Raw genomic sequence first — 21,773 nt, 5'->3', positions numbered from 1 at the left:
TCTGCCCCTCCAAGATGCTCTACCCAAGGCCCTCATGATTCTGGAGCATTCTGCCCCTCCGAGATGCTCTACCCAAGGCCCTCATGGTTCTGGAGCGTTCTGTCCCTCCCAAACGCACTACCTGAAACCTTCACAGCTCCACCAGTCCCAGTCTGGTTTATGTTCCTTCAAAAATGCAGCAGGCCATCTACTGAGACTGGCTTGTGTCCCTCAGACTCCCCACCGTACACAGACTCCGCTGCACCAGACCCAGGAACTCTCCTGCCAGAACTCCAATAGTGAGAACTTCCTGTCAGAAGCAAGGAATAACAGGAAGCAGCTGAGCCCCCACACGAATCGCCATCACAAAGAAAGGAAGATTCAACAATACAGGCAGCTGCCCGACCACTTTCCAGTTCAGAAGCACTAGTACAACCAGGATGAATAAATGATGGAAATACATGGTGCTTTTAGCTGAGGTGTCCATCACAACTGCTCACCTGCACTCTACTCTCAGCATGTCTTTGTTGGTTTGTTTTAGCTTCGTATGTTGTCATCTCCTTCGGGACCATATGTACTGCATTCATTTCCAACACGTGACCACTTCTATGGGAAAATCATAGTAGCTAAATAAAGTCAAATGACTTCAGATTCTGCACAATCCTTGACAGCTATACGTGACAGTCTGAAGTCGGTCCTATACATTCCCCAAAGGTGATGGGTAAAGGCAATCGAAAGAGGCAGAACAAAAGTTTCAGACATGCATCACACCCTTAATGCATTCAACAGAAACCAGTAAACACAGTCATTACTCCAACATTGGGCCAAAGCTGTTGTTCTCCGGCAGGCCATCCAAATGTATCCTATGTACATTGCAGCAGCAGCCATAGCTGAGGGAGACCAGGGGCGGCCTCAAAGCCAGATTCCCAGCTGTGTGAGAGTAGATAACGGCAGCATAACCTGAGGAGCTCAGCCGAATCAAAGAAACAACACGAGGAGATTTCGAATGGGGGGGTCAGTTGGAGCTAAAATCCATGAAGAGGAAAAAAATCGAAATGGGGCAAGCTGTCGGGCTATTTCACGAGAGCCACTAAGCTCCAGAATATAAAGCATCAGCGTTATCGATGCTGAGGCAAAATACAATATCAACAACAACAACAACAACGACAAGAAAACTCAACTTCACAGCTGTACTGGCATAGGTGCATGTATACATACCCAAACATAAGGAACATCCCTTTTACACAGATGATATCTCTCCAAAATGATTTTTGCGAAAAAAGAAAATAGATACAGCTGAATTTTGATGTGTTAATTAGTCATTTTCCACAGACTCTAATTTGTTTTTTTTTAAATACATAGAAATTAGCTAAAAATGTTGAACTCATTTTCTGGTCTTTCTTTAAAGACCAAACAATGAAAATAAAAACAACAGTGTCGCCATGTAGCTCTGTGGTGACCTCTTTCCCCTGAATCCTGAATCCACACTTCTTTTTTTTACTTGGCTTCCTCCCTTGTATACACTCCTGTGTAAGAACATCTCTCTCATCCTCAATGAGGACGTGGTCGTGGGCATTCTAGCCTGCAATTTCCATGAATACCCTCCCCAATTATAGAACATTATATTGAATACATTGCCGTCCCCACTCTCAAGAATTGAAAGTGACAGTTGTTTCATCTTTCTGAAGCAGGAGAGATTCAGTAGCAGTTTGCCCAGTGCCAGGTCTCGGTTTGCAGACTGATTAAGTGCACCTCTGGAAATGGATAAAGAGGACTTGTTCCTGCAGCACCTGGATGCAGACAGCTGGCACACCAAATACGACGAGACCTTCATAACTCAGCAAACTCAGTACATCAGGGACACAGTGTTCATGTACGTGTGCTAAAGAGGACTATGAATCTAACAATTGTTTTACATTGCCCAATTAAACTCCCCGAAGCAAAAATAATATTATTCCAGAATGTGATATATAGTGCATCTAAATGGCAGACCACACCAGCATACACATTCGAAATACGTCATGTTTATTTGGCATAGGTCACATTAATATTCAATAAAGCAAGCGGCAATAAACATGCGAAAGATACTCAATGGCAATCCAAAGGCTACAGTTACAGTAGAACCCATTTGCACACAAAGGATGCGAAATGTCTCACGGTCAATGGAAAAACTGTGGAACATTTCTGCTCACCAAAAAAAAAAGCTCACAACTGACAGTGTTCAGGGGAGCCGTGCGCCAACAGCAGAGATGTCAGCACTCCACATCTATAACTGAACTGGGTGCAGACAGGACCACCCAAAGATAGGAATCAATATGTATGTGTTGGAGAGAGTCTGGAACTTAACAGCATACAGCTCAACTGCAAACAGCCTATAGCCCATAATTATCGCATGGAAAAAATGCATGAATATGTTTTCAAACACTGTTGTTTAAAAAATGAATTGCATTCATAACCTCTCTCAGTATCGTGTAACGGTAAAAGAACGTATGAAAACAAATCAATTACACATGTCCCTGACCATGAACATGAATACTTCATGAGATTTGTGAAGGATAATTCTTATTTATGACCCTTTACAAGCGATTCCATTTACTGGGTCAAACTAAGAATAATACTCCCCTGCAACAGTCAGCTATAGCACTCTCACACAAATTCCCTCATCAGCCCCTGATGAAATCGTGTGCTCACGTTCAAGAGGCCGAGACAGAAATGTGACAGGAGAGCCGAAGCCCTCCCACTTTTCCCACAAGGCCGAGGGTTCCCCGCCATCATGGCTTCCGCTCCCAGCAGCTCGAGCAGAGAGAAGCTGAGTTTGTTTGTGTAGAGAGCCTTGGCTGGAGGCAGAGCCGAGCCAAAATGGCTGGAAGGAGCCCTCTTTCTCACTGCGCATGAATAAACCTTTCAGCTGCTCGTTGTACATGTCTAGTCCTCTCTGTTTACGTTACATTGTTTCGGATTAAAAGGGGATTTTTAACTAGGAATCCATTTATGTGAAAGAGCTTGGCAAACACAGAGAGCAGCAGGGCCGGATGCGATTGCTAAGTGGGTGTGAGAAAATAATGATTTTCAGCACTCTAATGTCAAAAGGGTCACAGTGTGTTCCAGATGCAAAGTATTTATGCCACCCATCACATGTGTACTTTATGTCCCAGTTTGTCCCCCTTTTATCAATTGGGACAAATTTGTCTGTTGCAATACATATGTTAGTGTGAAATGTACATAAGATATGCCCCTCTTCAAAATATGAAATTTTCTGTACATGTTGTGGTTATAATGGTTATTAAGTCCAGGCCTAACTCCTACTAAAATAATAACAGGGTATTAAATACATAGATAGTCTCACACAGACAGCTTTTTCCCAGTAGGGTACAAAATGTGTGAATGTTCTTAATGCAGCTGATGTCACAGTCCTCTTTTGCAAATAGGGTGTTAGCTTTTCAAAGCAGGATGAACTAATTTGCACTCGGTCACAGACATAGTTAAGCGCAAATTGCAGCGCATTCATCATTTAAAAAACAAATGTGTTTATATTTAAATCTTTTTTCTAATGCTGATCATTCTTCATTCACAGTGTATTAGCATCCAGCCATGGGCATCATTAACTGCTCGTAAACCCGTCACTGCGAGGAGAACGTTACTAAATTACACTCAGGAGTTTATTTTATATTATTGATAGGAGTCCGGTGGTAAATAAGGAAAGAAAAATTGTTCCACAGAAAGTACAACAAAAAAAAACCCAACCCACTCCATCTATGGGGCCACGTTAAATACAAACCCTTCGGGGATATTTAATGCTACATACAGTAAATCCTGACTTAACTCATTTCCAGTAGTGCCATCAATGAGTACGGTACTTAATCTTCATGGCTTCATTAAATATCCATCTGTATAAATGGGTGACATATAAAATATGCAACTCACCCAGAATAAGAGCATGTGCCAAGCAAATAAATGTATATGACCCTAATCGCATAAATAACACGCCAAATGGACTATTACTTTCATCAATGCATCTACTGGCAAAAGCCAAGAACCCAGGGGAAGAAAAAGATGCTACGCCTCTTCCCATTGCTTATTACACTGTAAGTCTGTGGACACAGACCTGCTAATTCTTCTGGAATAAATTTGCAAAACCAATTAATCTACCACTCACCACCTACATCATCTGACCGCCGGCCAAACCACAAGCACTCTGCTTCTCCCAAGCACTGGCAAAACAAAACAAATTTGGAACTCCTTCACCCCAATTAACTCTCCACTAACTACAGGGCAGTGTGCACATCCAATTCAAGAAGAAATCTGGCACACTTCTTAACAGGCAAGGTCGACTAACCTCCAATCTCTCATATCCTTCCCCAATCCCCCAAAACCGACCTTCTCTTGGCCGTCTCCCTCCCCTGGCCCACAGCCTGGTCACCTTCATGACTGGCCCCTCAGTGGTGGAACATTCTGCCCACATCAATCATACTGAAACAGCCTCTGAACAGTTCTAGCTGCCTCAAGCCACAGCTGTTTAAACTGTGTGTAATCCTATGTCCTGCAATGCACAATAGGTGTCTGCCACGAGAACGTTCTCGCTGTAAACTCAAGCAGAACATGATACTGTGACTTGCTTATTGCACATTGTTGGTAACTGCTATCAAGGGAGATAAAGTTAGGATGATTGTTCCCACAGAGAATGGCCTGAAACATCAACATCGAATACAGGAGCGAAAAGTTTACAATAGTTGTAGTTTCTCTACTACTGTGCACTTGATTTCTATAATTTAATTAAATCTTTCCGACGAACCAACATATAGCAAAAATACTTCCCTCAGAAATTCACATACTGTATGGAATTACGGTTGCTCTGAGAAAATTCATTCCAGAGAAAGTTTGGGCTTAGTGCATCCAACTAACCCTCCCTGGATAACGAAACAGCCCTTGGCTTCCTTTCAAAAGAGCTAGAGAATATGCGCTGGGCTCTAATACAGACAGGTTCTCAAAGTTAGTTTTATCATGTTGTCAACACTTTAAATAAAAGGGCCTTAAAAAGACAAAAAAAGCAGTTTGAAGTCCGATTTGCTTTCCCTCACGGTAGGTTCAGAGGACAGCTGCGGACTTCTGAGCTGAAAATAATGACTTAAGGATGTTCTCCTTCCCAGTCAATAATGCAAACACAATGTTTAACGGGCACGTCTGGCTGATTGCTGTTCAAATCCCAATGATATACATGATGAGTGACCGCTGAAAACAAGACTGTTACTCAGTCTCAGGTTGTGTATGGCAGCAGAGGGCTTTATCCAAACACCACAATTAAACACAACAAATGCCAGGACTTTAGTGAGGCCATCTGGTGCTGTTCGCTCCGTTTTCCATTCTTTTTTTCCCCCCTGTGTTGACGTACATTTTCCCCCACTGCACTTCCTCCCCGATACATCTCGCTGCTCCTCTCCCCACAAGACCAGAACAATGGCTTCACACAACGCTTAACGGCCTGACGATCATCAAATTATTCAAGAAATTATGCATGCCACATTGCGATGGATTTCGAAATAAATATCAAAATGGCATCTGTCAATAGGAAAGCCTGTTGTCGCAGGCGAGAATAATAAGCCCATGTATACAAGACTCCCATTTCTCTTCAGATATTTTCCAATATTAAAAACTCAGAGCAACCTAGGGTAAGATTGAAAGTTATAAGGGAAGTGAAAGATATGATTCAGGCCAAATGTGCACTGTATTGTAAGCTGCATGACCGGTTATTGGTGACAGAACATTCTGTCCGTGGTGAATTATTACTCAATGCCTTAGAAAGTAATATAGGGGACTCAATATCTGAAAACCATACATCCTGTCTGGTGAAGGCACAGAACCAGCAATGGGCATTTGAATGCCTTCAAATTAATATTTGTCACAGTCAGTATGATGCCATCACAGGGGCTATAAGAATATCCCGTGGCTTCATATGAGAAGAAGCCAATCTGTCGGAGGGATCTGAAAGAAGCCCAATGCTCTGGCAGGGGGAAAACGCAGTGCTGATGCTTACTGATCCTGACCACAAACACTGAAAAACCCTCAGCCGATCTCAGTAAGCTGTATGTTCACCAGAAGAAAAAGGCTGCTGCTTTAACCGCTCTGTTGTTCAGCTTTAGTGGGTGCCACCATTATCTCCACGGTGCTATTACAAAGATCTCTGCCAAGAAGGAGTTAATACAATAACCCGAGCTGCCAGCACAACGGCTCCAATGAAGCAGAAAGGGGATTACTTCTAAAAATACCCTGCTACGCCCGTTTCAAACCGAGGCTGTGGCACTGGCTTGTTTTTCGATGATGCAACACCCAACAGTACCTTCTAGAACAACACACTGACCTTCTCAAAAGACCATAGATATGAATTCGTACTAAACCAAGAACAGAGGATTTTGGGGGGCTGAGAATGGAAGATAACACAAAGCTAACCAGTTGAAGACGAATGACGTTCAGGCACCATCACAATGGATGAGAACCATTACATTTTTGCCTCAGAACTGGTCCAGTCAGAAAAGTTTAAAGATGAACAAACAAAATTCTAACAAACCACTCACTGGATGGAAAGTAACACCTGGAAATTTAGAAATCTCCTCGTCCAGTCTGAGAGCGAGATAAGATAATGGAGTGGCTTTTCATCCCCACAACACTGTGAGAGGCTGACGGCTCATTACTACCACTGTATGGGATCGCCTGGGATCTCTGTCACTCCCCACACCACAACGGCTCTCTGCCATCTACTGAGAAGACTGATGACTGCAGCTCTACTTCCCAGAGTCTGGCTCCAGGTGATCAGATTTATCAGATGCCGGGTTGCACTGTTAAATTTACCAGGGACGCACCATCAGGCCTCAGTCTCTGCCTCCTCAGACACTGCTGGCTGCCTCTCGATTTAGCAGCCTAGATAAAAGATTTTGTCACTGACGGTCAAGGCTCGAGTTAATATAATTGTAATCCACTGCAAGGACTGAAAATCCTTCAAAGAATCCAGCCATCATACACAGAAGGATCAGGTACAATGATAAAGCAGTGAGACCTCATCAACCGCCCTTCTGAGGTCAAGCAGAGTCTTCGCAGGGGCGTCTTGGCTTGGTATGGATGTCGCAGGGCAGGAGGTGAAGGGCTCTTCAGACTGACTCACCTGCAGACCAGCGTGGCCACGATGACGCACCAAGCCGTGCAGCAGCAGTCAGCGTTGGGCTGGTCCTCGTTTTTCCTGCGCCGGCAGCACAGCCAGAAGGAGTAGAAGAGCAGGAACAGGAGGTCCAGGGCCAGGCAGGCCAGAGCCACACCTCCCAGCAGCAGGACGGACTGGAGAGAAAACACGACAGGATCAAACCTTGACCACTACAATGCAGAGAACAAGCAACAAGCCTACTGAGGCCTGCATGAAATATGTGTGTGTGTGTGTGTGTGTGTGTGTGTGTGTGTGTGTGTGTGGGTGTGTGTGTGTGTGTGTGTATGTGTGTATGTGTATGCTTGGTGTGTGCTCGCAGGTCTGCAACCCTGGACATTCCAATGTGACCTTGGTATGGAGGAATTGCAGACAATTTAATAATGTTAAACAAGAAAGGTAGAGGCTAGTATTTAAATGCCCAAGATGAGTGTCCTCAGCCAACCCTGACTTTGTGACAAACAAGTACAGACTTTAAACCCCTCATGAATTAACCCGGCTGGCTTCCGAGCAGAGGGACAGCGAGCCAAAAATAATTTAACGATTCTACTTTTAGGGTTCTCTCATTAGCACTGCTGTTTGATGCCCCACACATAATTTGCAAGGTTAGAGCTATCAAAGCACCAGGCGACCAGAATACTGCTTAACCATGGGACCCATGGTAAGATGAAAGTTAACTGAACCTCTGTCTTTGATTAAAGAAATCAATAGCATGACAAAACTGTAAAGGCAAAGCTTTGAAGTACAAGACAGGACCGGCATTCACAGACAAGCTAAAAAGAAATTCATCATGACGCAGCCTACGAAATGACCTTACAGCACTTCATATTTTCAACAGAGTTTTCAATGGGATTGACCTAAAATAGGTAAATACTTTTGTGAAATACCGCGTGGCAAGTGAATCTTCTGTTTTTGATCTGGCCTCAGTGAAGGTGCTGTATTATGTCCCCTAAGTCGAGAACACTAGAGAATTTAATTATTGGACAGAGGGGATTCTGTCCACCCTCCAGTCAGGGGTGGTACTCTGTGGAGGAGCCAGCCCAGCCCTAGACCATTAGCCTAATAACCCTACTATTACTAGTGAAACCAACTTGAAGGCAACCGCTTAAAAACCTCTCGTTATGCATGGCACTTGCATCTTATATCTAGGAGTGAAAATGACCAAGCTCTTCTTACAAACTGGAAGGCAGTGAACATCAGAAGGTCAAGTGCCAAGCTGCCTCTTTCCCAGACTGTGCTAATCAGGGAACCAAGGGGCCTATTGTTCTACTTTACAGTTGAGAAAGGGCTCTTCAGAGAGCAAATATCAATTCAAGAAATGCCCTGAAGCAGAGCAGACTCATAGTGTGGAGTGCAGGGAGATGCTCCCTGATTGGTTATCTTTGCCAATGTTTTCAGGCCAGGTGATGTGAAGGAACTCTAAAACAGGGAGTGTCAACGTAGAAGGGCCAGTTGGTTTCTGTTTTCAGCAAAAAACCTGTTCATAATTTAGAGATGAGAGCCAGGTGATGCGATTTATCTACCCAATCAACTGGAAAGGGATTAGCTAAGTGCTGAGTACCAGCTAAAATAAGGCCCAGAGGATTTTCCAGGACAAGGGGTTTTCATGCCTGCTACAGAACATCACTCACTGCCTCCCAAAATCAGAGACATCTGGATAGGAGAATTGGAAGTGAAAGTGATGGGACCTAAGTAGATTCTAGCATCATACCATTAACCAATTACACATGAATGATACTAAGATGATTATGTCAAAACTCTACCTGTTTGTAGAGTTTTTTCAGCCTGATGTAGCCGTACAAGAGCTGGCAGACGAGAAAGCTTACCCCTGTAATGGGATCCCCTCGAAAGGCTATAAAACGCCCATGAAGGTTATAAACACCTCCCACTTCAAAGCACATTCAAACTAACTTAGACCAGACATCTGCATTACAGAAGACCTGAGGCAGCATTTTAAAGACAAGAGCAATGTGCTGGAGCTAGCACTTGTGGTCATGTTTTCCATGTGTCATTTCCTGCCGTCTCCTCTTGCTCCTACCCCAGCAACAGTGGAAGGTCAATTCATAAATAAAGAAAAAAGGAAGTGTGTTTTTTCAAATACTAAGAGAAATTCACAGAAACAACATATCATCAATTTCAGGGAGATGCCCAGAGCATACACATAAACACTGGCCTAAATGAATTTAGTGGTTATGAATTTGGCAATCTCACTCAACACGGCCATTTGCTTACACGCAGCCTTTTCCTGTTGCGGCAGCAATTTCATGCCGATGAGCCCATTATTACATTTCTCCGCAGCACAGGCTTGGAACCACCATTTTGAAACCCCATCTGATATGCAAAACAAATGACTTCCAAAACATAGGATGGCACATTTCCTCCAGGCTAATGCCAAGGAAGGAGCTAATTTAGGAGATTAGGCAGAAAACAGCTTCTGTATGTCTCTTAGTAACTGAACACAAAATGAAGCCAGCGATGGCACAAGAAGGGAAACTGAAGCATCGTCAGATAAATGCACAGCTCTGCTTGTGCTTAAATTTATGAATACTTTTTGCCCAGTGGAAGGAAATTGCACGGCAATTGCATTGAAAGGATACTATATCCGTTCTAACAGACCAATTAATGAGCCATTAATGAGCCAAAAAAGAGGAGAAACTGAAAGGGCTGAAACCAATTAAATCAGGGTTGCCCTTCACATTACCACGTATTTAAATCTGCAAATAAAATAAATATTTCATATGACAAGGATAATTAATTTTAGGAAGCAAAATGCATTCGCCTTTTATGATAACAATTTTCACAAGGTCTGTCAGATTTCATGGAATCTTAAAGAAAACCAAATCAATGCCTTTGTTCTCCCCTATTCTACAAATGAGATATGCAGCCTAAACGCCCTGTGTTCCAAATGACAACAGTCACTGACTTTATCTCCAACTTTGTAAGGAGCTTTTGTGATTCCAGATAATTGAATGTCTTCTGTCAACTATTCAGTGTCTGACGATGAGGATGTTTTGAATCTTTAAATTGTGAATGTTATTCATTCATCTTATATAAATTTAAAGGTTGCACAGCTCCACAGGATTTATGGCTGATGTTTATGAGCACCCATATCTGAAATAATATGACTTTTAATTACCTCAAAAACATTGTGGACAACTTCATTCAATTCTCTGACCACAAAAGAGGACTCTGACCAGCCTGAATCTGCTCATCATTAATCCAAAGAATTTCTGGTTTCTGATAGAAATGGCAAGATTTATTCATCACCTCTACCCAATGAATCAAGCTGTAAAATGCCTGTTACAATGTATAGGGCAACGATGTGAGCGTCTGTGATGGTATAAAGGAACAAAGGCGTCTTTATGCATCAACATTTCCATGAGCTTGTGAAGAGTTCTTGCAGAGATGGCTCATTTTCCATAGAGGCCTAAACAACAGCTGGAGCAAGATGTCTGGGAGCGCAGAACTATGGGGATCGTAGTGATTTGGCTGCAGAGGCACCTCCGCAGTCCAGTTTCATGAATGTTATTGAGATCTGAGGAGCGGAAACACAGCTATCAAGCAGGAAACGCAGACCAGACCCACCGCATAGATCAGAGGAGCTCGGGGATATCAGGTCCCTGCAAACGTATTCCAGGCGCAGACAGCGCTGTCTAAGACAAGAAGTTCCCAGGAGCGTGCAGACGGAGACTCATCGTGGGACTAGAAGTGATGCAGGACAGTTTCCAGCTTCCACTGGAGATATGATTACTCACTGGAGCTTTAATGACCTGGTTCCTGAAACAAAATGGTTCCCAAAGAATGTGGACAGCTGATGATTCTGTGCTGAAAGCCCAGTCAAACAGATGTAAGAAAATGGCGATGGCTCAGCTTCTGAGTAATGTTAGCCATCTAAACTACACCGGGAATCCCAGCACTATAGCCATACAGTAGCAAGAAAAACAGGATGTTCTGAAATCAAGCAGAGCTGTTTTCCTCTAACCAGTATGATCGTAACCCAACCCAGAAAAGTACAGCTACCTGAGCACCACAGAATGCATTAACAAAGGAGACCCTTTGAGACAGGACCAGACATGTCAGGGTTTAAGGGTCAGTGCAGGAAACTGACCAGGTGTATTGGAGACGTCAAATCATGAGACGACACAATTACTGTGCTCTGAAAGAGCAGCCAACTTCCAGACTGTACATGGAGCCCATGGGCTAAGTGTGTTTGTGTACTGTAGACTTGTCCCTGTGCATCGGGCTGGGCAGCGGAGGGTCAGCACGACTCACAGTGCATATCATTTAACCGACGGGCAGTCGATTTAGAGGAATATAGGCCATGAAGCGCACATCATGCTCATCAGTAAAAATCACATTCAGATCATCTCCTCGTGATACAGGCGGCGTGGGGCTTAGCGCTGGGTGCGATTACAGGGGTACGCAGCGCTGCTCTTCAGCGGAGCAACTAACACCTGGCATTTCACATGATAGCCCTTCCAAATGTAGGTCACAAATGAAAAACGCCACCTCTTAGGCACATTTTCATCCCTGGGTAAGTCATGGTGTCGGGGGGGGGGGGGGGGGGGCAATTAAACAGATTTGAAACCTCCCTCCTTATTTAAAGTAAGGAGAGAGGGCTCGTCTTTGACTGCAGGTTGTTAAACAGCAAAAGGGTTTTTGTGATAACGTACTGCTATCGCAGCTCGATTATCTTAATGGGCCTCCCTCCATCCGTTTCTTGGCGAATACCGAGGTACTCTATAAAAATTAATTGTCGCTCCAGTCGTTGTTTTCAGGAGCGAAATGCGACCCCAATTACAGCTCCTCGTTGCCGTTTTCACTCAAATGACCCTTCCCTAGCATACTGCCTTCTTGTCTATGCAGAGAGTAACGCTTCTCCATTCATATTAAAACGTCCCCAAGGCAATGAAATGCAAAGGGCAGAGGCAATGTGCAGACAAACAGTGGGACATTTGCATCTAATACATGCAACTCACATACTTGAATGTGAGTTTCCATTGATATCAGTTTCCTGAAATTAACCAACAAAGTAGAAAAGCGGCACTGAATGCGATGCAAATACCAAGGCTGATCAAGATGTCAGTTGCAATAGCTACAGCATCAAATAATAGCATGCACATACACCCGTCTTTAGCCCACTTCCAACAAGTCCTCTTGTTCATTCAGCAGGGATGAGCCTCCATCCAAAGTTGTGGTTTCGCTGTGCCTCCACACAGCCGTCCATCATGTGATGAAGCCCCCAGGACAGAGGGCAAGCAGAACAAGCAGAAGCCAGAACTCCTCCAGGGAAGGGAAGGGAAGGCGGTCCATAAATTCGCTCCTTTCATTTGGTAGAATATGCAGCATTCACAGCGGGAAGCTTCTCCAAGTCCTCTTTAAGGGGCAAAGTTATTTTTCTTAAACAAGAAACCAATTTAAACTTTCAGCATGTCAACAGTGCTTTCGTCACTGAAATAAATTATACTGTAAATGGATGCATTGGATTACAATATAAGGGTACTGATTAAAAGGAGAGCCTGAGTAGTCTGCCTTTTTGTGTACAGTGTCACAAGAACCGCAGTGAATGGAGGGAACACAACTCTAAAACGGCTCATTCCATGCTGAAGCAACAACTCCTGAATGCTACGGAGGAAAGCAACGCACATGAGGAGTCCTGAGGCTCCCTCTGTCCAGATTCAAATCAAGCCATCTGCGTTATCTGCCTCACGTTATACCGCACTGTTTAATCAATCCATTTTTCCCTGCCCCAGGAGATCATCCAAGACACAGGAGCAGAAGGAAAAGGCGCGCGCCCACGTGTTGTGTAGAAGCACCGCGGAAACCGCAGAACACGCAGGGCAGTGGCTGCGTGGGGGGACAATTACAGGCCCAAACACTATGTGCAAATTGCCTTTAACTGCCTGACAACAGTGCGTTCAGGCAGGGGCCAATGGCTTTTACCTGCATGACAACAGCGCGTTGAGCTGAGTCCAATGGCTTTGAACTGCATGACAACAGCACGTTCAGCCCAGTCCAGCTCTCCAGGCACACCACGGTAACCCTGTGCCACTGTTCAACCTGACCAACACCAGGGAAAGCTGAGAGGAAAGTATACTCGCTGAGTTTATATACATAAATATTAGCCTACGTCTAAATATGAGGTAAACTAATATAGGTGTGGGGTTTATAATTACTATATGAAGGTTCACAGTTTTTGATGCAGCTTTCATTCGCTTAAACTATACTGAGAATATCCCAGCTACTTAAATAATCGTTTTGAAAAACAAAGAGTTGTTTCTCAGTGCAAATACTTTGGAGAATTCACGTTATGATATAATGTAATTGCAATACCGTATACTGTATTTTCAAGGAAATACTGACTTGAGACTTGTACATTTATGGTATATAACTATAGAAACTTTCTACAATTAGCTTTTCTTCAATGCAATGTATTTCCCAACTTTCTTTTTTCTGTAAAAAAAAGTTTTTCCCCCACAATATTTTCACTGAAAACACAAAGGATTTGCTGAGTGAGAACAGGAAATACTGTGGAATTCATTATTTTCCTTGATGATTAATCTTTCCTAAGAAATGTCTTCATTTCATTAGTAGATAATACCTACTTAAATGAGAAGGAAGGGCAAAAGAGCACATCAGTCAGCCTGTGAGGGAAGCCAACATGGCGGAGTGAACTTCCACATCCTTATCTTAATCTTACCGGTTACCTCAGATAGCCCGGGAAAGACTGAGGAGAAGGGTCATGTCTGAGCGAGCCAGACACAACACCAACGACATTTACAGAGAAGACATGCAAATTGCTCTCCAAGTCCTTTCTTCAAAATGACTTAAAAGGTACAATAGAAGATTTTTGTGTTGTAACAATGTTTTAAGACCATTGTAAATCCGTTCCTGTCATTGAAAAAGGCTCACTGACATGCTGATTCACCCTATGCCTGTGTTTATAGTCTGTAAATTCGGGTTTCAAAATATACAGTTGACAGACCGACACTCTACCACTCGACACTGTACCAAAACATTGCACAGCTGTACAATATTTCAAGCTCATTGGTAGCAAATTGGTCTGAAATTACCAATTGTACCTTTAACCAAGGTAAAAGCCTGAACACAATGTTGATAATAGTACCCCCAATAAATCCTATTTAATACCTACAGTTACATATAATGTAACCATTTTTCTTTCAAAGATTATTGCATTCAAATGTGTTTGTGCACAAAACCTATGGCACACAGGGTCTGACAACTGCTGTATCTCAGTGATGTCATTCCACTGTAAATATGCGGCATTTTATGCTGCAGAAAGACACGGCTTCCATTTCCTGACTTGTGCATTTGACTTTGAGCGCCTGTCATTCAGTGTCACACGAGGCGAAGAGGCTGACGGTTGACACGGATTACCAACATCCCTGCTCACTTCTTCCTGTTTGCTCTCTTAAACGCTCAGAAACGGCAAAGCAAGAGGGTAGAAACACAGACATTAGCGCCAAGGCGCTGCCAAGCTCCATTTTAGACTGGCGTTTCTCACGACGCTCCTGTTCTGTATGCATGAGGCAGCTGTGGATGTGTCACGCCTCCCCCACAGAGAAGAGTGGGCCGGGGAAATGAGCCAAACACGGCAAACACGACGTGCTGGAAAAGCGCTTTCTTCATCCCAGAACAACATGTCGAGCGACGGCCTGCCTGTCGGACAGCGTCGTCGTTAGAGACGTTTCTCTCGCCGTCGCACCGACGCCGGCGCGCAAGCAGAGCGGGCGAGACGTGACGAAGGTTACCCCCGAGTGATTTATCAGCCGCCATAAGCCTTGGCGATATGGGCGAGGATTTAGTGCCGTGCTATTACCCACACACGCCGAGTAGAGGGGGTGGCAGGCGGGGGAGAGGGCCTCCACTACTGAATGCAATTATTTAATTACCATCCGACGTCCCGGGTGAGTGCCTCTTGGTGAGCAAGGAGGCCAGGAGTGGCGGACGGAGAGCCCTCAGCCTCTGACTCCTCCTCACCACGGCGGCGCCTACGCCCCCCGCCCCGCCCCACGGCGGACCTTCTGGCTGAATGTCAGACCGTTTCTGGGAACAGGAGCCGCGGTAATTGCGAAACACATCTGCTCGCTACATCCATCCACAGCGGGGAAGGGCAGAGGTGCACGGAGGGGAGCCCTCAAATTCCACTCCGCTCCCCGGGTCACAGGTCTGATTTACTGGGGTTCGGTGAAAACCCCAGAATGCAATGTTTTTAGGGGCCCGTGCTTTCGACCACACGCTGAGTTTAGTTAAAACACGTACAGACGAAACTCGCTCAAAGTTTTTGCTCACAAAATGCATCAATAGAAAGTAGTAGGAGGCACAGTGATAGTCAGAGTGATGCATAGGCTTACCTGTCAAACAACCTAACCTGCGCTGCTTTCTACGGTTAGATTTGTTTTTAGATGAACTAAAAGCATTAAAGATAGCACCCGAAAGAGATAATGAAATCAAGTTAAATGTGAAAACCTGAAATACCATCTTCAGTTGACAACACTTCTGTGAGTCCAGTCGTACTTGGTGTGTGTGCGTGCGCGCATGGTATTCATGGTATGGTACTCTCTTTGGTATTGTTACACATTAGAGACCTCAAAAAGTTGTAGCTTCTCAGCCATCTCTAGGGACCACTTTATGCTTTATTGATTTTCAAAGCACCTCTTCTGTGAAATGTGCGAAATGGCTGAAGATGTCTTCCAAAAGACTGTGAAGAAGGGGGAGACGTGAAAAACGTGATACTGCTTATACAGTAAACTGCCCCGCTTCCTGTTTGGCATCCTGTTGCCTGCAGAAAAGCGGAATTGTCAAAAAGCCAACAGGGTCATTTCATCTCTAACACGGACGACCAAAGCCGTTCCTTCTCAGATTCACTTCAAAATGTTTATTCCACAGTTGCTCTGTATCCCAAATCAGTTTTGAAATACGTGCCAATTTTAGGTCCAAGATGACAGCTGTCATCTGTTGCTGTATTTTCTTAACTCGTTTATTTCTAGAAATATTGTACATAGAAGCCTGGAATCTGGGGCAGCGACCATGAACACACACAACTGGTACATAGCACAATATTCATTTCATACAGACACTGGAAATTCAATACTCAGTGAAGGCTATGTGGGATTACTGCTTGAATATTAAAATGTTCATTGTTTATATGTAGGTATCGTGCAAACACACCATTCATGAGGAGTTGCATACACTGATCTAAAAGACCAATTTTATTTAAGCTACATTAATGATGGAGATAATGTTTTACAGACTGATAACAGACCAAGGCTGAAGTATACATAAATACACATGATATGTTTGTGCCACTTAAAGCTAAAGATTTTTTGGCCAGAACTAGTGTTAACAAAATAAACAAAAATAAATTCTTCCAGACTGCCGTAAACTTTGATTTGACACCCAAACGTTTTGCAGGAAAATTAAAAAGCTAAGAAATACTATCCTAAATATCCAGTATGTCTAAAGCACTGTACGGTCTGAAATATTTCTGACTGCGCTCCAGCTGTTAAGCCTGGTGGAAGTAAATACATTAATAAATTATTCATATGGCTCAAACTGTAATTACAGCAATCCCTGCACACACCCAATTCCCTGTATTTTTTTATTTACCCATATCCAAACAATGTCACATGCTTAGAAAAACCAAGACAAAACACTTTTGAACCTCGCTGGATTTTCCTCGTTGTGTGTGCGTGCGCTGCATGTGTAAAGGCCGTTTACCTGACTCATCATCCCTCAGGCACGGTCACCTAAACGGTTTTGATTTTTGATTCACGTCATGCGTACATGCGTAAAAATCAATTCATACTCATGGACCAGAGACGCAGATGAGACCCCCACCAAAATCGCAGGCTAATGTACAACTTGAACGCACAATAGGAAAATGCTAATCATAGAAGAAGTGAGGGCAGGGTTGTGCCCTTTGGCCGCAGGAATGCTAGCGGATCGTTCCCAGCCTAACTGCACTGATCTGCATTCAGGCACTGGCCAGCCCCTCTCTGACTAGACTGGGAGTGTGACCGCTGAATAGTTAAGAGTCTGGATCTAGGCTAAGTCACAGAACCGCAGTCACCTCACAGCTTGCCTCTCCTGACTCACTGACCCGCTGAGCTGCAGGAGACCGGCCGGCCCTGTCCTTTCTCATCTTCCTGTCTGCCAGCTCCGCGACTCCAAAACAAACCCGCTTCTGCCACCCAGCATCAACTCCCAGCTCACTACAAACACGGGAGCTGCTTCAGTGCACAGATTAAGGACCCCCTGCCTCCAGCCCAAAGCCTCCCCATTGTACACCGCTCCCCTGACAGCTCTATTGTCCGCCCTCTCTCCCCCGTTCCCCACCCCCACCCCTGTGAATCTACCCCCAAGCCAATTCCTCGGCCCTTTCGGTTTCCCACAAGGAGAGAGTCGGTCTGCCGCAAGAGTTTCACGAGAGGGGAACAATCCCTGCACAGGAACAGCGAAAACAGATCAATCTGTTAACGTGGAGCGAAACAAGATGGATGCTTCCGGAATGTCAGTCTAAACCAAAGGCATTCAAAGGGAAGGAAAACATGGTGTCCTCATAAAAAATTATTTTGAGAGGTTACAAGTGATCAAAGGCCCAAATCCCTGCGCTCCACACAGTCCTCTACATGCCGCAAATAGCGGGAGCCGTTTCCATTCACCCTACTGAGAGGGACGTGTGTCCCAGAGAAGGTTCCCAACTCCAGTCCTCGAGACCCACTTGCCAGATTTTTTTTGTAACCAGGAACTCACACACTCGGGCCACGTCCAGCCCCAACAAAACGTAGCAAAACATTTATTTCAACAGACACGGAGGCGCGTTGAACATCCTGTTGCAAACTGTGGGGGGAAACTGACTGACGTAGTACGGTTTGCTCCTATGGCGTCTGAGAAGGCGTTCTCCGTCCTCTAAAGCATAGGCCTATATCATTATTGATTGGGCCACACCCCCGACACACCCACAAAATGGGAGCAAACATCCCTCAAAGCCTGTTGTGAAACGTTGGGAGAAAACATATTGTTCAACACTGAAACCGTAGCCAAACGTTTCCAGATTGAACATTCCCCTCATTTAATTAATCAAGGGAATGTGGTGGTTTGATTGGTTCAGTCACTAAATCAGGTGTGTGATTTCATGTTTACAACAAAAACCTTGTGGTTGGTGGGTCCCGGGAACAGGAATCGAGAAACACTGCCCTACAGTAACCTACAGACGACGCCTCCGCCCCCTCTTTCCCATCTGTCATCGTAATGCGCTGCGGGGCTCGGGAGCCGCAAAGGGAAGAGCGGGAGCTCGCAGAAGCAGGTCGAGTGCAGTTGACCCATTTCAGATGCACATTACAGTCATAGTTTCTGTGTGTAGGAAGGGAGGCGACAGTGAGAAGTGCAGGGGGAGGCTTGGTAAGGTGAGAGTAACACACTGTGACAAGATTTCACCGCAGGGTGTGGAGTACAACAGGGGAGTAGGAGGTTGGGTTGGGGGAAGGGGGGGTGCAGTAACTCCCTAGGAAAAGAGGAGTCTAAGCCGAAAAAAGGGTGAGCGGGGGAGGGAAATGGAAAAGGAGAAGGGGGGGGGGGGGGACAACAGGATATTACCCATGACCTAAGCTACATGTTTACTTGTTTTTTTTTTGTGTGACTGAAACCATTGCTGTATTTAATGAGAATGGTCAGATATTATTTTTAGATACATTTCCAGTCATAAGTCCATTGGTACCCATCTTCCAGTCCCACATCAACAGGTCAACATTACAAATTTCCTAATTACATTTCTAGCAGTCACTCTTGCTATATGTACATGTGACGCGTGTGAACATAATATGTGATTTATGCATTGAACATGCATTATAGATTGTACTCAACATAATCACAATACAATCAATAAAATGTAGTACAAGCTGCCACTATTTTGTACCTGCTGTTGCATCATTGTTTGAAGACTCCACCTTCACAGTTTTGTTTCATACTGAAATCTTACTCAGTCTTGGCAGTGTCACTGAATAGTTTGTGTAGATAATACAATTCCTGTACAAAAATGCTTTGAACTACAAGCCATAAACAGAATAAGGAACAAACTATTTCAGCAAGCTTGTTAATTGATGAAATGTTGCAAATTTCAATCTCCTCACCACAATGTAGCACACAATTAGTTTCCTATAAATTAGTTAGTAGACAAATCAAATTCACTTTGAAGCTTTCCAATTTAGGAAGGCAGAAAAACCCTTTGAATAAGAAATTTGTAAACTCCCCACAGTAAGGAAGCCAGGGGCAGTTGGGGAGAGAAAAAGCTCTCTGAGGAAGCCACCTGAGGGTTAACCAAACTAAAATGTAACACGTGCTGGTTCAAACCAGCGATAAACACCAGTGTCGCAAGGAATAAAAATACCAGGTTCACACTGCCAGAGCGATAATGGAGTGAATTCAACTGCCAAAAGACATCAATATCTTTCCTTTATTTTGCTTGCATATCTTCCACCATTCTAATAGCATTTTAAGCATGATACTGACATACTGAGCCCCACTCAGAAATCAGCGAGAAAGTTATTTCCTGACTTCATGACCATACCCCTTTATTGAATTTCCTTCCAACTCGGATGACAACACAATAAAACCCCCTCCAGCACGAAATGGCTGCTGTGACTGTTGCAGCTCACCAGCTGGACCCTGTTCTTTCTAGCTAAATGTGTTTCTAATTATTCAATGATACACGGCGTGCCAAAATCGGTTATTTACGCTCAAGATCGAAGGCAGATTACAACATGACATCTGCTCAAGTAATCAGCCCCACCGCTCTGCCGACAGCGCCAAGTTTCGGTCGCGGCGGAAGGAAACCCTACGTGACCCGTTTCTGCATCGGACTGGACCGGAGTCCTCCCAGAGGAGCAACCCAGGGGGTTATTAAAGCAGAGGCTCCAGGTCTCAGCCTTACTCTGAATAACACGGAGTACGGGACCCCGATCACAGGCAAACTGCCCAACGAGAAAGCCGGCTAAAGCGCAGGCGGCAATTTAGGTCAGGCTGTCAAGAACGGTGGACTAACTACCGGCGAAAACGTCTCTGCGGTCGCTGTACTGGAAGCGGTCATCTGCAGCGACCGAGATAGGAGTTTCAGCAGAATCAGCAGGGCTTACGGACTGGGCCTGCTCCCTCATCTTGCGGTTTGAGATGACATCACGTGACGAGCGGTGCGGCGGAAAGCCAGGGATTCTGAAGGCCCTGCGGGGCAGCTGGGAGAGAGAGATGGAGACGCCAATTTCCTGCCGGGGGGATGGGGGTGGAGGGGGGGGGAAAGGGTCACAGGATACGGCGACTGTACCTCTGCACGGCTTGAGTCGAGAATTTGGGACTTTGTTCAAGGCGCAGGCCTGACTTCAGATCTTTCACTTCACCTCTTCGAAACAGGCGCTACATGCACCGCCTATGAAGTAGCACCTCCAATGAAGTGGAGGTAGAACCTCTGGGGGTTTTCAAGACACGGCTTGATATGATGCTCGATACAATCGTGTTCGTAGGTGAGCGATGACCACTAGGTACCCTGTACTGGTGGGAAAGCGGCGAGCATTGTTGGACTGAATGGCCAGTCCTCGTCATTAAGTGGTGTTATGCAGTACACCCAAGGACACCCATGCTTTTGAAATATAGGAGAAAAATGTATTGCAGCAGGCGCAAGCTTAGACACATCTGTCAAAAGACTACTCATGCTCATGCAAAAGAGAGCAGGAGAGGACGGTCATCAGAGAAGCAGAGATAAAGCGCTCTCCGCTCCCCCACAGGCTGAGGTAGAGGTGGACAACAGCTGTACGGGAGGCTGTGACATACAGTGAAGTCTGCCAATGACCGCAGAACTGGAGCCACGCAGCACATTCACACGGAGGACGGGAGGGTGCTCTTAAACCGACAGCCTGCCTCAAGCAGCAGGCCGAGTCTTTTAGGCTAGAAGCCACGAGCCTTCAGTGCAACATGATTCAATGCAATGAATTCCCCGCTTAATGCTACAGCGTGCGTTTGGGTTAAAGGACGTCTGCCGGAATGTTCTCTCAGCAGCAGCTAATCAATGAAGGGGGAAAGTGAAGAACGACTGAGCGTCGTGGCCATCGACCCGGCAGCGCTTTTTCTTCACCTGAGAAGCCAATAGAAAGCCGATGTCACACAGCGAAAAAATATAGTCAAACAGCAGGATGGGGTGTTGGATGCAAGCAGGACTTAATGGTCCTTACAGCGCGAGAGACTGCACAACGCATCTAATAGGAGGGTCGCGTGACAGATTACGGTTATCTTAGTTGCTGGGAACGAGCTGCGTTGGCGCCCTTAGCACTTCCCGCTAGCGTCTGTTGCCAAGGGCGGCTGGAGAATAATCCACTCCTACTTCCGTGCCTGTCGTGTCAAACCCTCAAGTCGTGACAGCCCAGTGGGCCCCCCACTGATGGGGCCCTGCTACAGGGCTGATGGCAAAGCGGGCTTCACCAGGGAAGCCAACACTTCCACGTCCATGGGGAGGAGGAGGAGGAGGGCCACGGATCTCCACAACGGGAGGAGCAGAACATAAAACTGGAGGGTGTGCTCCTATGGGGGCGGGCTGTTGATA

At 45.1% G+C, this 21,773-nt stretch overlaps 1 protein-coding gene across 2 annotated transcripts in view; it reads right to left on the bottom strand.

Annotated features, from left to right (window-relative positions):
* Positions 1 to 21,773, bottom strand: part of ttyh3b (tweety family member 3b) — a 75,094-nt gene that overhangs the window by 45,277 nt on the left and 8,044 nt on the right. For both annotated transcript variants that reach the window (XM_061231703.1, XM_061231704.1), the window contains exon 2: positions 7,133 to 7,302. In XM_061231703.1, the coding sequence (XP_061087687.1) occupies positions 7,133 to 7,302 (170 nt within the window). The remainder of the gene's footprint in view (positions 1 to 7,132; positions 7,303 to 21,773) is intronic.

Source organism: Conger conger, chromosome 2 (genome assembly GCF_963514075.1).
Source record: "Conger conger chromosome 2, fConCon1.1, whole genome shotgun sequence".
NCBI classification, from domain to species: domain Eukaryota; kingdom Metazoa; phylum Chordata; class Actinopteri; order Anguilliformes; family Congridae; genus Conger; species Conger conger.
The sequence above is the reverse complement of the archived record's forward strand: the minus strand, read 5'-3'. Positions and strand labels throughout refer to the sequence as shown.